The 17,891-nt window shown below is 52.7% G+C and overlaps 1 protein-coding gene across 2 annotated transcripts in view; it reads right to left on the minus strand.

The window, feature by feature from the left end:
• The window catches only part of ZNF423 (zinc finger protein 423), a 333,279-nt gene that overhangs the window by 259,031 nt on the left and 56,357 nt on the right, over positions 1-17,891 (minus strand). For both annotated transcript variants that reach the window (XM_053906076.1, XM_053906078.1), the window contains exon 2: positions 11,648-11,707. In XM_053906076.1, the coding sequence (XP_053762051.1) occupies positions 11,648-11,707 (60 nt within the window). The remainder of the gene's footprint in view (positions 1-11,647; positions 11,708-17,891) is intronic.

The following is a 17,891-nucleotide window of genomic DNA, read 5'->3' on the forward strand; positions in this document are numbered from 1 at the left end:
TGCATGTGCACCGATGTGTGTATACATGTGTGCTGCGGGTACAGGTGTGTGTGCAAGCATGTGCCTGTGAGGTGTGTGCACATGGGCTTATGTCTGCAAATAAGTGAACATGTGTGCTCTGTGGGCACACACCTGCACCGCAATGGCTGGTGAGCGAACACATCACTGTTGAGCAGTCTCGGCCTTGTGCTCATCAGCAGTCACTCCTCCCCACGCTGGCCCTGGCACCCCCTCACTAGTGATATGCCACATACGGACCTCATTAGGGCTCTTAGCACATCCTCTTGTGTGTCTGCACAGCACACGTTACACCTCCAGAGTCCTGGTCACTGAATTAGCGACAACAGAAGTGGGCCCTAGACTCAGATGAAACCAAAGCAGGCTCAAATCCCTGCTCTAGCCCCACCAGCTCTGAAACCCTGCACCCGTGTGTCAACCTCTCTGGGCCTCAACTGCTCATCTGCGAGATGGGAACGGTAGCACTTCCTACGACTTGTGGCTCAGGAGGGCTAAATGAGCTAAGGCATGCTGGCGCCCAGCCTTGTGCCTGGCTCTAGTGAAGGCCCACCAGATGGTTACATGTTTTATTGTTAATGTTACTACAGTTGCTGATGGTAATAGTGAGTTGCCGAAGATACAACAGGGAGCAAAAACAGGCACTGCCCTGCCTCCCCCAGCTTGCAGGTTTTACAAAGTATTTGTGCCCTGTTTACTGTCCTATTTACTGGATTCGGTATCAGTCTAATGGGCTAACTACTACCAAGTGTGGCCAGCAGCCATCAATTAAAGCAATCAACCACAACGAAGGAAAAAAGAATTATCGGCGTGGGCAAAATCATGTTTTTTTGAACCAGCCAGGTTAGGCAAGTACACACATGGAGGGGTGTGTATGTGTGGTGCACATGCAAACAGACACACCAACACCTGCCTGCACGCTCAAGGACTTTAAGAGAACGGCAGCTGAGAGGACAGCAGTCTAACCCCCGTGGGCCATCGCAGCCGACAGCAGGACGCTGGCTGATACAGCACTGACCATACCCAAGCCGGGAGCTGGGCCCTGCCGAGTGTCCGCCCAGGAAGCCAGGAACAGCCAGGCAGCATGACTGGGCTGACCTTGGCCATTTCCTACTGGGCACTGACCCATGGCTGCACATTTGGTGCATCAAGCCCTGCCCAGGGAAGGAAGCTGATCATAGGACATCCTCATGGCCTCTGCCTTTCAGAGTAGACCCTGACCACCAACCCCCGCCAGCACCCAACCCCACCAGAGCCTTCTCCACTTGGGAAACGAGCAATGCCCCGCCAACCAGGGTCAGCATGAGTGACAACGCAGCCCTGCCCACTGTGGTGATGCCTAGAGACTACCAGTTAAGACACCGGGGTGGCGGGAGGGGGGGAGGGAAGGCAGGGAGAAGGGGGCAGCTGGGCCTCCTCTACCACCCTCACAGATCCCAGCTCGAGTCCGAGCTCCCAGTGTTACCAAATCTCAAGAATAAAAGTACAGAGACCAGGTGCCACCCTAGAAGGCTAAGGCTAATCCATCCTAGGAAGCTAAGGCTAACCCATATGCATTCCCTCACACAGTCCTCACAATGGCCCAGGAAGACGATCATCCCCATGTTAGATGAGTAAATGGAAGCACAGAGAAGTCAACTAACTTACTCAAGGCCTCACAGAGCCAGAGTATCTGGACCTCAAACCCAATGCCTGCCCTTAACAACGTGAGCAAATATCAGGCCCTGGACGGCCAAGGGCAAACACAAAGAGGCAGAGGTGAAGTTCTCCACCTTGGCAAGCGTTCGCCAGGGACCTGCCAGTAACCAAGCCAGGGCTGGGCCCTGAGAGCACAGAGAATGAGACACGGTCACTGCCCGAAGGAGCAAGCAGAGCAGCAAAGGAACTGGGCATCTACAGAAGGAAGGTCACAACCAAGCAAGAGGCAGTGAAGGCCAGGATCAGGGCAGCCCCCAAGGCTGAAGGGCACAAAGGAAGGTGCAATAATTACGGCAGAGCTATCATGGCATACTTCTGGGAGGAGGTGTCAGACTGAGCTTTGAAGGATGAGCTCCATATGCAGAGGGCCCGGCTAGACTAAAAGTCAAAGGGAGCAGGCAAGAGGACTTCACTCATCAAACGCTCTAAATCTTCGTTGCTCAGACCGGTATGTGGTCCAGCAGCATCAGCAGCACCTTGGGGCTGCTTAGAAATGCAGAATCTCAGGCCCCACCCAGACCTACTGAGTCAGAATTCACATTTTCACGAGATCACCAGATTGCAGGCAGAACTACGTTTTAGAAGAGCTGGGGTTCACCACACCGGGGCAACACAGGGAGACCTCCCCAAAGTCACAGGCCCAATGTCATCATCAGGCCTACCTGTCCACACCCACTTACACACCTGCCTGTGACTCTGGTTTATAGCCAGGCTTCAAGTCACCGAAGAGCCACTGGCTTCCACTGTCTACCAGCGGGGTCTTTGGGACTAAGAGTGTGGCTAACATCACAGAGACTCATCCTGGAGTGCACCCGGACCTCAGGGCGCACCCAAGCGTGGAAAGTAGGACCGGCCCCTCCCTCATTAAAATCCTCATGACCGATGCCACCTGAAGAGCCCAACACCCCAGGAGAGGCGAACGGGACCCAGGGTTTGCTGGGATGGACAGCCCCAGACCAGCAGGGCTGGGAGCAGCGACCACATGGCAAGGAGCAGGGGGGACGATGGCAGAGCAACCACTGCGGGCCAGGCTGCAGGTATGAGACAAATTACACAGTCCCTGCCTCTGAGAAAGCCCAAGTCCACCCCAAGAGGTGAAAACCAGCAAGACAAGCCCCACTCCATGGCTTCACTCCAGCAAAACCATCAGCCAGGCTGGAGGGGAGAAGAGGAGTCCAGAGAGAGATACCACACATACTCCCTCGCACACACACCCCAGGCACGGGCACACACACGTACACGCGTGCACGGGCTCCACAGACGCGTGTTCACAGAGGAAGTCGTTACAGTACAGCCCAGCAGGGGCCCCCGGCTGGCCCAGAGGAAAGGGTGGGCAGGAAACGCCACATCCTCCTCAGCCCCAGGGGTCCAAGATGCCGCATGGAGGGGTGCAAAGGCCCCGGGGTCCCCAGGGGTCTGAGTCAGGGCTGTGGCACCTGGGCCCAACCACACACACACACACACACACACACGTAACACGAGTACATGCCTCCACGTGCACGCGGCGAACAGATGCCCCACACCTCGTGGACTGCTCACCATGGTAACAGAGTGGCCACCTCTCAGCTCTAGTCCCCCCCCGAAGGTTTCTAGGCCTCCTGTGCTGGGGGACGCAGCTCTAACAAAGGCTCAGGCCCGCTGGCCTGGCCGGGGGTCCAAGGAGCACAGCAGCCGGAGCATGCCTGCCACACTCCCCTGGTGAGCTCGGGGCCACCGCGTCTTCCTGCCCAGCCTGCCTGGTTCCACTTAGCTCAACTCCCCACAGACGCCCCGGCCGAGCTAATGAGAAACTCCCCAGCTGGCCCCACATAAAGCCGCATTTCACAAGTCTTTAAAATGCTGGGAAATTATACATCTACTTAGACCTTTTCTGCTCCTTTAAAATGTCCCCTGGTCCACATCGAGAAGATGACTAGGTTGGGGGCTCAAGCTCTAGAGGTGGACAGCACCAGCCAATAGAGCTAGAGCCAAAGAAAGCCTGGGCCTTTGGTCATGGGCCACGGTATCACCGCCAGGGGGGCCGGGACAGGCTCACTGACGAGCCCAGGCAGAGGGTCACTCAGGACATAATTCAAGGGAGGGATCCTGGAGAGGGGTGGGGAGAAAGAGCAGGACAGTTGCTCGGGCATTGATCTGAAGAGCAAAAGAAAAAGTTAAAAGGTGCTGGGAGCCCCTAAGAAAAACTGCAAAGGAGAAAAAGAGCCCCTTCACAAAGATCCTAGTCGTAGTACTACTTGTAAGAGCCAAAAAGGAAAAGTAGTCCAAGTGTCCAACAGGGGAGGGGCAGTTAAGAAAATGTATGCCCACTCACCCGATGACCCCGACGCAGCTTCTCAGACAGAAGGTTATGGGGGCCTGGGGGTTGCGTGAAGCTCAGGCCTAATGGGCGGGGGGACGGGAGCGACCTGGAATCCTCGGCAGTTCATCCTGGATCTCATCTAGGTAAGTCTGTTTACACACGACGGAGGTGGAAAAGGGGCCGAGAGAAGTACAAACAGCAGGAGTGTGGAAGCACAGGGTTGTAGGTGGGGTTTCTATGAGGTAGTTGAAATAATAGATACGCACTCTAAGAAAACACAAGTGGGGTGGGGAGGCAGCTCTGAGAAGGCTCAGAAGTCCAGGCTGGGCTGCTTGGACGGGCCTCGACTCCCTGCATGCCAGGCCCAGTCTTCCAGACATTTCCGTCCACTTCACTGCAGAGGGGCAAGGAGGCCGCTACCTTTGTCAGGAGTGGGGACCCTAACCACTCTCCCAGACCCACTGCTCACCCAGTGCCAGTCTGAAGGAAAACAAAGGGCTTCAGCACCCCTCTCTAAGGGGCCCCCAGATACCAACCACCCAGATGCTACTCTAATTTGCCGCCTGAGCAGGTCCCAAAGCCTGCAGCCCTAGTACCAGCCTCCCCTGCAAACTGTACCCATGCCCAACACCCAGGTATAGGTGTGGGGGGCGGGGGGGAGGGCAGAGAGGCGGACTGCGGCCAGATGGGTGGGAGTCTGCACAGAGAGGCTGGCCCACAGCATTTGCCTGGCCTTCGAGACGGCAGATGCGTCCAAGGCCTCCAAAACATGTACCTTCTCTCCTTCCGGGCAGCAAACCAGGAAGCCTGGCCCTAGCTACACCCTTCCACCTGACCCAGGAGGGACCCGGGCACAGAGCTGAGCCCCTCACAAAGCTTCTGGATCCCCTCTAAAAATGAAGAGCCTGGACAACATCCTCACAGGCAGCTCTGCCACGTACAGCCTAGGTGCTACGTTCACGCCTGCACTGCCAGGGTTCAAATCCCGGCTCTGCCACTTCCTGGTCGTGTGACTTTAAAACGAGTCACTAGCATCTCTGTGCCTCAGCTTCTGTATGTCCAAAGCACCACCAAGGAGACCCGGTTCCTAGAAGTAGCTCATAAATGAGATGGATGGTTCCATTAACCAGGACAACGGGACCTATCACGTGGCAGGAGGGCCCCCAACTCCAATCACACTGATAGAGTCTCGGGCCATCACAACCAACTAATTATATCAAGTGTTTCTCTCCTGACACAGGCGTGTCTGTCACCAGAAATAAACCTGGTGAACCTGCCCAGACACTGACAATGAGCATGTGTCAACAGAGTAACTGTTTCCCACTGCAGACCACCCCCCAGACCCTCCTCCCACTGCACCCCCAGCTTGCTCCACAGCAGCCATGTTGGAAGGAAGCCCAGCCTGTCCAGAAACCCGGCCTGGAGAGGTGGGAGGTTCCAGTGAGACTGTGATCAGACAGTTATACAGAGATGAGTCCCTTCCGCCCCCGATCAAACTCGGTGACCAAACAGATCAAGGGTGGCAAAGCTCCATTTGTTTGGGTTGGTTCACTGAAAGCCCACAATGATCACGATTATCCTGGCTCCTGCCACTTAGAGACCACGTGCAGAAGGGCTTGAGGGAAGAGAGAAAAAGCACTGAAGGGAAGGCAGGCGTCCTCACTGTGCTTGCTGGATTATTCAACAAGAGGGGAAGTTGTCAGGAGAGCAGGGAAGGGGACAGAGAGGCCCCCTGGTGAAGCCTCCTACTTGGTGACCAAGCTGAAACCATCAGGCAGAAGGTCTTTCTGTGGCCTGGACACTTTTTTCTTAATATGGGTTGTCCAAAATAAGATACCAGTTGACATTTAGGAAGGCTAGAATAAAAAATTAAAAATTAAAAAAAAGGGAAAACAACAAGTGTTGGTGAGGATGTGGAGAAAATGGAACTCACACATTACTGGCAAGAGCGTGAAATGGTGCCACTGTTGTGGAAAACAGTCTGGCCGTTCCTCACAAAGTTAAACATAGAATTACCACATGACCCAGCTATTCTGCTCCCAGGAATACGCCCCCCAAAACTGGAAACAAGTATTCAATCAAACACTGGCACACAGAAGTTCACAGCAGCACTATTCACAAAAGCCAAAAGGAGGAAACAACCCAAACGTTCATTAACAGATGAACAAATACCCAAATATGGTATATCCATACAGTGGAATATTATTCAGCCATAAAAAAGAAGGAAGGGCTGATACAGGCTACAATTCAGATAAACCTTGAAAATATCAAGATGAAAGAAGCTGGTCAGTAAAGACCACACTTTATATGATTCCCTTCTACAGAGAAAGTAGTTCAGTGGGTGCTTAACGGCTGGGGGTGATGGAAGGATAGAGGTGACACCCAAGGGGCACAGAGCTTTTCTTTGAGGTCATGAAAATGCTGTAAGTTGACTATGGCGGTGATGATACATATCTCTGGATATATGCAAATCCACTGAATTATGTACTTTCAATGAATGCATTATATGATTTATAAATTGTATCTCAATAAAGCTGCCTTCAAACAACAGGAGTTGCAGGGGCGCTTGGGTGGCTCAGTGAGTTGGGCATCCAACTTCGCCTCAGGTCATGATCTCACGGTTCGTGGGTTCGAGCCCCGCAGAACCCATGAACCCCGCAGAGCTGGAGCCTGCTTCAGATTCTGTCCTCCTCTCTCTCTGCCCCCCGCCTCCCACTTGCACTCTGTCTCTCTCTCAAAAATAAATATTAAAAAAATGTATTTTTTAAACAATAGGAGTTGCTACATTTTTTTAAGCTAATGATTTCATGTGAAAATTCAGCTCTCTGTTCTGTTTCTTAAAAACTCAGATGAGGGGGGGTGCCTGGGTGGCTCAGTCGGTTAAGCGGCCGACTTCGGCTCAGGTCATGATCTCGCGGTCTGTGAGTTTGAGCCCCGCGTCGGGCTCTGTGCTGACAGCTCAGAGCCTGGAGCCTGTTTCAGATTCTGTGTCTCCCTCTCTCTGACCCTCCCCCGCTCATGCTCTGTCTTTCTCTGTCTCAAAAATAAATAAACGTTAAAAAAAAAAAAACTCAGATGAGGGGTGCCTAGGTGGCTCAGTTACTCAAGCTGTCGACCTGATTTTGGCTCAGGTCATAATCTCACAATTCGTGAGTTCGAGCCCCACATCAGGCTTCAGGCTGACAGCTCAGAGCCTGCTTGTGATTCTTTCTTTCTCCCCCTCTCTCTGCTCCTTCCCTGCTCATGCTTTCTCTCTCTCTCAAAATAAAAAAACTTTTAATAAATAAATAAAAAAAATAAACAAATAGGGGCACCTGGGTGGCTCAGTCAGTTAAGCATCCAACTTCACTCAGGTCATGATCTCACGGTTTGTGAGTTAGAGCCCTGCATCAGGCTCTGTGCTGACAGCTCAGAGCCTGGAGCCTGCTTCGGATTCTGTGTCTCCCTCTCTCTCTCTCCCCCTCCCCCACTCGTGCTCTGTCTCTATCTCTGTCTCTCAATAATAAATAAACATTAAAGAAAAATTTTTTAGGGGTGCCTGGGTGACTCAGTCGGTTGGGTGTCTGACTTCAGCTCAGGTCATGATCTCACTGTTTGTGAGTTCAAGCCCCACATTGGGCTCTGTGCTGACAGCTCAGAGCCTGGAGCCTGCTTCAGATTCTGTGTCCCTCTCTTGCTCTGCCCCTCCCCTGCTCATGCTCTGTCTCTCTCTCTCTCTCAATAATAAATTTTAAAAAAACATTAGACTTTTTTTGAATAAAAAACATTTTTTAATAAACAAATAAATAAAAACTCAGATGACCGGGCAATTCTGGCCCCAGTGCCCTGGCACAGTCAGGGGGCACTAAGGGACTGCTGTTCCTGTAGAGGGTCTGTGTCACAGTTTACCACAGACCCTCCCCAGCCTCCCCCTCTCACCTGTGCCACAGGCCAGCCTCAGGACAGATAGGACCCCTGTGGGACTTTCACAAAGGACCCTCCCATCCCTAAGATATTCAAACCCATGGCCTGGCAAGGTAGGGGAAGCTGAGGTTAGAGTAACCCATGAACTCCCCTGAAATCACATGTAACATGTGCCCACTGGATACTGAAAAGCATCTGTGGCTCAAAACAGGTTAAGAATTTCTCTTGCTTTAATTATCTCATTATAAGGTATCATCTCCCTCATTCCCCATTTTATGGGTGAGAAAAATCAGAACGCAGTGGGGAATGATTTAAAACCCCACCCCTACTATGCACCCCATACCCAGGCTCTGAATGCAGGGCTCCATCCCGGGGGCCATGCTGTCAGGAGCCCCGTATTTGCCCGCCGAGAGGCTGGCCCTCCCCCTCCCATGAAGCCCCGGCCAGGCCAGAGAAGAGTGCTGTGAGCCCATCTCCCCGCCAGGCCAGGCCAGGCTCTCCATCACTGTCAGGGCCCCGACACGAGGGCACGGAGAGAGCAGGCCACGTTGTTCCCTGGGTGGTGACCACAGGGTCCCCACGGGCAACGAGGGCCCGAGGAGGCCAGAGGTGAGCAAAGAGCACACTATGCATTCTGCTTCTTTATTGGAGCTCTCCATCACGCTCCCACAGCCAGGGCAAAGCGGGCAGGGGGCAGGCTTGCAGCCCAGCCGCCGAGGCCCCCCACGGAAGAGGAACTACCCTGTGCCCTGCAGCCCTGCGCTCCTCCTGGTAAAATGCTCTCTGCTCACCCTGCTCACCTCACCCTGGGTTCCTCCGGTCTGATGAGCCAAAGACCCTCTGTGGCCTGTACCGCCGGGGACTTTCCTAAAGCCCCCACGATGCTTCGGGTTCTGCTTCGCTGCCCATCTCTATGCCGGGCTGCGCAGAGGTGAAGCCACACGCTGCGGCCGAGGGAGAGCTTGGGTTTGAGCTCCTTCTCCACAGCTCTGAGCCTCCTTCCCTTGGCCGCCGAATGAAGATGGCAATTCCCAGCAGCAGTGCCAAGGGTGGCTTGCAGAGGCTCTGCTCCCCCATAATCTTCCCTGGCACCTGCCCCCCGTTCTCTGATGTGGCCAAGTGACATTTTCTCAGCTTACTGAAAAGCGTTACACCAAAGGAGCTTTAAGCAGGCCTCTGGCCCTGTCCCCCACCAGATGGCTGTCCCTAAACCAGCCTACAGAGAAACTCTGGAGCTGCTGCTGGAAACAGCACCCACCTCCTGGGGTCGTCATGATAGTGCATTGAGATAGTGCAGGTAAAGCGCTTGTTCTGGGCCTGGCGGGTACCAAGTAACCGCTTGATAAATGACACCACCCATGTCCAGGGCTGCCTCCCAAACGGACTTGGTCCTGTCACCCAGGAGCCACGACACCTCATAAGCCCCATGCTCAGGGAACACAAGCTGACTTTAACAGCCCAAGCCCAACAGAATTGGGAAGGAAAATTTATCACATGCACACACTGTAAAAAATCATCAGAAATGGGCCAAAGAAAACAAAACAAGGCACTGTTTGGCTGTGACTTATCCAATGCCCGGGATGCTTTGCCTTCCCTCTCCCCGTCTCTGAGCAGACAATCCAAAGCTGACAGGCGCAACGGTCCCTGAGGGCTGGAGGGGACTCCCAAAGAGCCATGTACCTCTCCCTGCACACGCATGCGGGGCCTGCTCAGCTCTTGGCTGGAAACTGACAAATCTCACAACCTCCTCTCTGCCCAAGTGCCCCAGGGAGGCCGTAAGGCTGGCCCTTCCACTACGGCATCAGAGAACTGCAGACCGGCAGGGCCCCCACACAGCCCCCTTGGCACCCCAGACTGAGCGACATCTCACCCACCGCCTCAGGGATGCAGTCTGAGCACCTGATGCCCTCTGCACAGGGCTGTCCAACCACCACGACCAGAGCCAGTGCCCTCCTAGCACCCCACTGCTATTCTTGTCTGTCCTCATTGCCTCCGGCCCCGCTGGGAAAGCAGCAAAGAGGCAGGACCTTATATGGACACTGAGCTGGGTGCTTTCCTGGGTCCGGGAGCTTGGAGCACCGTGAGGGTCCTCTTCAGTATTGGCAGAAGCCTGAGCTCATGCACCCCCACATGGGTCAGGATCCCTGGATGAGACACAGAGCTTTACAATCTCACTGCATTTTTTCCAACCATAAGGAATGCACCTCCCCTGTACAGAACGACACAGGACAAGGGCTATGCAGTCCCTTCCTCCAACCTAACCAATGTGGACCCCAACATCTGTCCTAACCCTGGACTCTTCTCCTAAGAAGGTGAGCACCACCGCCTTCATTCTGGCTTAAGACAACACCTCTCCCATGGAGGGAGCCCCTGTCACCAAGGGCCAGGCACCTGCAGACACAACAGTGCCCAAACCTGAGTCAGCCAGGGTCCAACCAGGACCTTTGGAACTCTCCAAGCGGCGTCCCGATTGTGCTAGAAAGAGCGCTGGACAAGGAGTGTCCAGTGCTGGCTCTCCATTCCCCTTCTGTCCGACCTGTACCAACATTTCCCAGATTTCATTATCTGCAAACCATCTTCATGATTTCCGCTGAACCCAAGCATTATGTACTGTTACTTAAAACTGTCAACACAATGTTCTCACTTAAATGATTAGCACCATCTTAAGTCACAAAGAGCCATAAAATCACAAATCCAATGTATAACCATTCAAGTGTTAAATGTGCATATGCCTGATGCCTGATACCACATCTTGGGAACTACTGACCCAGAGCAAAGCTCTCTCTGTACCTCAGTTTCCACATCTAGAAGACAAGGAGGTTGAACAAGATGATTCCCTCAGAGTCTCTTCAGGCCCAACTTTCTACGAGATCAGCCTGGCTCCAGCTCCCCCATGAATCCAGACCCAGTTGGTCAGGATCCTGGGACGGGGACTAAGCAGGAGAGGCTCTATCTGCAGGACTGGGAGCCACGGCCGCTGCTGAGAGGTGCCGGCTGGACTCAGAGCCAACAGGAGCGAACAGCACCCCCCCAGGGGCTCCCAAGGACCCCAAAGCCAGGTCTAACCCCAAGCTCCACAGACAGCTCCAAATGACAAGACTTTACAGTTAGAAAACTTTATCCATCCACCTCTTTTTATAGCTGGGGAAACTGAGGCACAGAGAAGGAGCTTACACAAGGGCAGAAGTCAGCCGAAAACCCAAGTGCCCTAACTGCCAAGCCACCCCGATGGCGGCCACACATTACAGAAGTCTGAACTTCCCCCATTACCTCCCCCTGGAGGCACAGGCTCAGGTTGCTGGCCTGGGGGTGCAAAGCAGCCCCCTCTGGGAGGGGGAATATGGGAACTGAGATTCCAATCGGAGTTTAAACGTCCTATTAAAGAGGGTTTTATGCAATTAGACCGGAATGAATGTACAATGGCACCCATGGCAGGGAGCTTCAAAGCCTGTGTAGTGGGGGTATCGTGGCCCATCTGAATGCGCCCACAAGAAGGAAACGTGGTCCCCCAGGAGAATAGGGCAGATTAGTCTCCGTATGTAATAGATTTTATTGACCATATGGAACTGATATAAAAATCGTGTTGCACAGGGTAGTCTGGCCTGGAGACAGGAATGTGACATGAAGAATAGGATTTCTATAACCAGCTGGGTGGCTTTCTGAGTTCCTGAGCCCACCCCACCCCCCCCCCAGGACCCCCAGCAACTCCCCCATCAGCCCCTGGGCATTTACCTGATGCTGTCACGGAGGAATCCCAGGCCAGCGAGAAGTCCGAGGCCTCCCCCTCTTCAACTGAAAGAGAGAACAGAGATGGGCCCGTGAGTTTTGAAGTTGTACAAACAGGCCATCAGGGTGGGGAACAGGGCAAGGAAGAAGGATCACTTGTGGGAGTCCTTATAATACCCATGATCAGGAGCAAGGGGGTAAAGCCTACAATGAGGCCTTTGTGGGTTTCACAGAGGTGTTAAATAATTGGAATAAAACCTGAATAGCAAACAAGTGCAGTATCAGTATGGTTTCCCCATCCCTGTGTCCCTAGCAGACGTCACGAATCAATCACAGCACCGCCTGGAGCCAGAGGCAGCATCAGAACCTCTACACACTTCTACAGCCCACTACTGTCTATAGTCCGAGTTTCTGCTTGAGATGAAGCCATTTGTGACACCCAGGAAGACGGCAAAGATTCAGACCTCTCCCCGATCCCACACATACCATCCTCCTACCAAGAGCCCCTTACACCACCACTGAAATGTGAAAGCTTGTTTTTGCAACAAACAAAGTCACTCTCAGAGGTTGGAGAAGCATGGGGTGCTATTCCACACACTGAGACGTAACCGATAGACAGACCCTGGGATATGCTGAGGTCCAGTGGTCAACAGTCACGGGATGGTAACATCAGAAAGCAACTCACCTCTCCATCCTGCCCCTGGGCCCACTGAACAAGGCTGGGTAGGGATGAGGCACCTCCAGCATCCCGTACCCCTGCATGTAAGACCAGGCTGGTGGAGACGGAGGCCATGTACTTAGGAGAACACAGGAGAAACTCTATACAGCATAATAAATCTCTTGTCCTGGAATTAATCCCAGTCTGGGGCATGTAATAATATTAAAGCTGGGTTATGGACTCTGTAAAATGGAACTTTGTTTAAGTCAAAAATGTGCATACACAGTATTTTTCAGATTTAACGGGCTCTGAAGCTCTACACATGCGCAGGCTGAAGCTACCAGGTCCCACCCAGTTCCCTTTTCACCGTCGCCGTCCTACATGGGCACACACTGTCAGCCAGGCATAATGCTGAGTGCTTTTCAGGCATTACTGAATTTAATCCTCATCGACAGATTCCCAGAGAGGCCAACTGACGTGCCTGAGGTCTTACACAGCTACAAGCGTGCAGAGTTTGGGCTGAAACCCACAACTGCGTGCGGAAGGCAGACCGATGCATACTGAAACCACTGTATACAGAGGCACAGAGGATGCTGTCCAGACACCTAGCAAGTCGGGACTGGTAACCCCACCCCACCCCACCCCACAGAAGGCAGATACACAGTGTGCTGGGCAGCGGAGCAGTGAGAGGAGCAAGCAGGCTAGGCTACAGTCAGATACTGGGTTCAAATCCCGATTCTGCCTCTAGCTGTACGATCTTGAGCAAATTATTTAACCTCTAGGCTTCGGTTTTAACATTTCAGAAATAGATAATAATGGTACCCAAGACATACGGTGGCAGGGAGGAGTCAATGGGGTCATCTGCCAGAGCAGAGGCCCAAGCACTCGGGGGATTTGGTGGCCAGGGCTGGACCAGCTCTGGGAATTAACAAGTCCGGCTCTGCATGGCGTGGCCCCGCTTTATCATGTATCTGTCCCCGGTCTCGCTCCCCTACCAGAGCCTCCCAGACCGTACCAGAGAAGGGACAATCACGACAAGAAGCAACAGGCCAAGGAATGCTAACAGAGTGTTTGCTCTTTCCCAAGTTTGCATCCTGAGAGTACAAACTCAGAATCCTAATGAAATGCAGAGGCGATCTGGGGTGGGGCCGAGGCTATTGTTCTACTTAGCTAGTTAGAGCCAGGGAGGGTTTTCAAACATGCAGCTTTGTAAATATGAATCAAGACCTCGCATCAGACAAAACTGATTATTACTCACTAAGCTGATTCCAAGCAGACAGCCCCTGAAACACTGGCGGATAATGCTTACGGCGATCAGAAGTCAGCCATGCATGAAAGCAGCAGTTGTTAACAGCTTTCATTGCCACACCTGAAAATCCGCTTCCTTCACATTTCGCCTTTTACTTACTTTAAGATCTACGTGTTTCACTTCTACTAAGAAGTCACTCCCAGTTTGTAAGGTCACCATGCGGCCCTTCTGTTGGACAACTTCAAAAAGGTCGACCTCGTTGACCGTGGCTACCATGACATTAATGCACGACCCAGTTCTCCCTTTGTCTACGGTGTGCTCCAGATACCAGGACAAAGGGCCCCACTCTGGGCCCACCCAATGTTCTCCAGGTGAGAAGGGTGACCTTCCAGATCACTGAACTGAAGAATGTCCCCAGAATGGGACCAAATCCTTCCCTCCCTGAGATCTGGCTTCAGCCATCATGGGAAGGAGATCAGGAAAACATCTGCCATTTTGGAGCTCTTAGGACAATTCAAGGTCTCTTCCCCAAGTCCGACAAGCCTGTAAAGTTGGGAAGAGGGCAGTGGCCTGATGCCAGCTGGCTGGGGAAGTTCAAAGTGGCAGACGTCACCACAGGCAAGTGGCCACATCACACACCAGCATCTCCAGAACCACATCTCTCCCAGTGAGGAAGGAGCCCGCGGGCCAACCCACCTAGTGCCGTGGGGCATGAACGCATTTTCCTACAACTGCTGGCATCCACCCGGCTAACACCCCATTCCCCACGTTTTGTTTAGTGAAGGCATAAGCGCACCATCCTTTATACATTCCTGATGAGAAAAAGTCACGCCCAGTGTTCCCAGCATCAGCACGAGGCTCCGTGCTCCCTGCTGCCGTGAACTTGCAGGGGCTCTCCTCTCCTCCAGTCTCACTCTTACTCTTCCGTCCGGACTGGTCTCTTCAACAGCTAGATAACTAGCAGGGGCAGCAGGCACAGAGGAAGGAAGGCCTTCCCGACAGCCAGAGCCAGCCACTTGCTGGGGGTGCTGAGTCTACACTGGCAGCAGGCGCCGTCTGGGAGCCCGAGCCATCCCCAAGTGGACTTCTGCTGGAGACGCAATGGACACCAGGGGTTGGGCATCTCAGAGAAAACTCAATCGGCACAGTGGTCAATATGGATAACACCTACAGGGGCTGCCCAGCCAGGCGGAGGAGTTGGGTGCTTTCTGGAGACTTGCCCAGATTCTACCTCTAACTTTTCATTTAAAGATGTTTGGCACCACTGAAGCCAAGACAAACCCTCACCCTGCCCAATCTCAAGGGGAACACAGAGTCGTCTGCTCCTGTGAACGATGGCCATTTGTATGTGCAGGGTGGGTGCGCAAGGCCAGTGTGCACACAAAGGAAGGGAGTGTGGGGGGCGAGTGTGTAAGCACGGGGAGAAGGCACAGTGAGTCTGAACACACAGGGTCAGGGCACAGCAGCAAGTCTGTATACCCGGACAGGGGATGCATGGCCACGTATAATATGAGGGGAGGTGGTGCAGGACCCGTGTTCACACTGGAGAGTGCACAGTGTACTAACCATGGTTCTTAGGGTGTGTTAAGAAGGATTCTGAAGCTCTGTTGGGCTCCAGACAGAACTCTGGGTTCTCTCCCTGCTCTGGGATCACAAGCTGTGAGTGGCTGATTCCCATGGGAGTGTAGAGCTCGTGAGCCTCACCAGACACTGTCTCCCAGCTCAGCAGCGGGCTTGTAAGTGATGACAACTCCCCTACTCTGAAAGTGGGCACAGCTTGCCCCCTGTGCACTGGGACGGCCGTGCCATCAACGACATGCCAGTAAGACCCAAAGCCTGTGTGCTGGGCCTCTGGACATTGGGAACCCAGTGGTGCTAGGCGGGCAGCTGTGTAACCCACCTCCCCAGTGCCACTTGCTCTGGGGGGTTGGCCAAAGTCAGGCAGGACCTGGGCTGGCAGACAAGGTGCAGGCCAGAGGTAGAAAAGCTCAGGGGACAAGTTCTAAGACAGTGTCAGGACGTGAATGAGACAGGTGGACAGAGGCAAGCACTGACCCAAGGGCCAGAGGAAGCCTCCAGCAGGGTCAACAGGGCCCAGAAACCACCTCCCCTACTCCAAGATTCATACCAGGGCCAGTTGCTGGGCCTGGCTTCAAGGATCTGAGAAGGCCCTGCCCCTGGCTGTAAGCCTCCAGACATGTGTACACACAGGCATTTTTCTGGGGAAAGGATATGTGGTTTTCATCAAAAAGATCTAGAACACCACCACTACCTCCTGCCTGCCTGCCAAAAAAAGGTTTAAGAACCACTAAATTAATGGCTTTTATTTTGAGAGCATTTTCATCTGGCCCCACCTCTGGCTGGTGTTCACAATGTCTTAGGGGACTTTTCCATGCTTTACTGGCCTTGGCCCCAGGAGTCATCTCATCCTTAGGGAAGGGTTGAGCTCACACTGGCCTGACAGAGGATCCCCCTAAAGGCATCCCTGTCCCAATGGAGGTAGTGAGACAAGCCAGGGGCACATGACTGGGCTCATCCTTAAAGAAATCCTCTCACTTATACCAGGCCAAGGCCAAGGAAGGTATAGGATACACCTAGAGTCCAGACTCTCATTGTCAGGCATGAAATGAAGTGTCATCATTCAGTACTAAGCAATTTCAAGGAGTGAAAAAGTGTAAAGCAAGGAAGACTGCTGTGTATGGCTGTGCAGGTTGTGCACTGCACAAGAGGCCCAGCAGAAGTAGTGAGAAAGGGTTGAAATTTAGCCCACACTCTGTCCACTAAACAGTGTGTCCTGATACAGGGCTATCCCAGAGCAAGATGTACCCATCCTTTTGCACATAGGCATGGCCAGCCTTTTTTCTAACTCACACAGATGTGCCATAACGTGTAGCCCATGACCATCTCTGCCATCAGGCTTCAGGGCAAAATGACCAGGGTCAATTGCAAACAAACCCAATCACTAAGCCGACACCCTCCAGGGTCCTCTCAGTGGGGATGGGTTCCAGGTGGTGGGTTTGGTCTAGGGGAGTGACAGAATGGAAAAGCAAAGGCTCTCTCTGCAACCAAAGCTAAAACTACCCAAGATCCACCCCCCCGCTCCCAACGCAGCCACTCAGCACCAAACCCAGACCCTCAGAGGATCTCTTGACAGGGTCATATCACTGACCCCTGTATTTTACTCTCATGATTCTCTGACCACTTGCCAAAAAGAGAATAAACTAACAATTGAAATGGCTCCGTTAAGACCGCCTGCCATTTTCCCCAGTGAGCACAGCCCTACGGCAGGGGCAAGAACTCTTCACCCCTCCAATTGGTCTGTCTGCACCTCACCACCTGGAGGGTGGGTCTAGGATTTAAAGAAATCTATTTTTGGGGAGCCCGGGTGGCTCAGTCGGTTAAGCATTGGACTTGGGCTCAGGTCATGATCTCATGGTTTGGAAGTTCAAGCCCCATGTCAGGGTCTGTGCTGACAGCTCAGAGCCTGGATGCTGCTTCGGATTCCGTGTCTCCCTCTCTCTCTGCTCCTGCTCTGTCTCTTTCTGTCTCTCAAAAATAAATAAATGTTAAAAGAATTTTTTTAATAAGAAAGAAAGAAATCTATTTTTTTATTTATTTTTTTTTAATAGATGAAATTTATTGTCAAATTGGTTTCCATACAACACCCAGTGCTCATCCCAAAAGGTGCCCTCCTCAATACCCATCACCCACCCTCCCCTCCCTCCTACCCCCCATCAACCCTCAATTTGTTCTCAGTTTTTAACAGTCTCTTATGCTTTGGCTCTCTCCCCCTCTAACCTCTTTTTTTTTTCCTTAGAAATCTATTTTTTTAATATTTACTTTTAGAGAGAGAGAACGTGAGCACGAGCACACACACACACACACACACACACACACACACACATGAGTGGGGGGTGGGGAGAGAAAGAGGGAGAGAGAGAATCCCAGGCAGGCTCCATGCTGTCAGTGCAGAGCCCGACGTGGGACTTGAACCCGGGAACCCTGAGATCATGACCTGAGCCAAAATCAAGAGTTGGATGCTCAACTGACTGAGTCACCCAGGCACCCCTAAAGAAATCTATTTTTGGACACCGTGGCTCCTAACCAGAAGCTTTCTTCCACCTGATACACTGCTAAAAAAAAAAAAAAAAAAAAAAAAAAAAAAAAAAAAAAAAAGGCAGTATGTTCCAATGAGGGAGGCAACAGCTGATGCATTAGACCCATCAAGAGAGTGTGGGTGGGTCGCCAAGTCGGCAGCTTCTCAGTAAGTGCTTACAGCAATTTTGGCAATGCCCGACTTTCCCCTTAAACACTGGCTTTGGAACAAGCACCTAGGAAAAGAT

Source organism: Panthera pardus, unplaced genomic scaffold, assembly GCF_024362965.1.
Source record: "Panthera pardus isolate Hobbes unplaced genomic scaffold, ASM2436296v1 HiC_scaffold_18, whole genome shotgun sequence".
Lineage (NCBI taxonomy): Eukaryota > Metazoa > Chordata > Mammalia > Carnivora > Felidae > Panthera > Panthera pardus.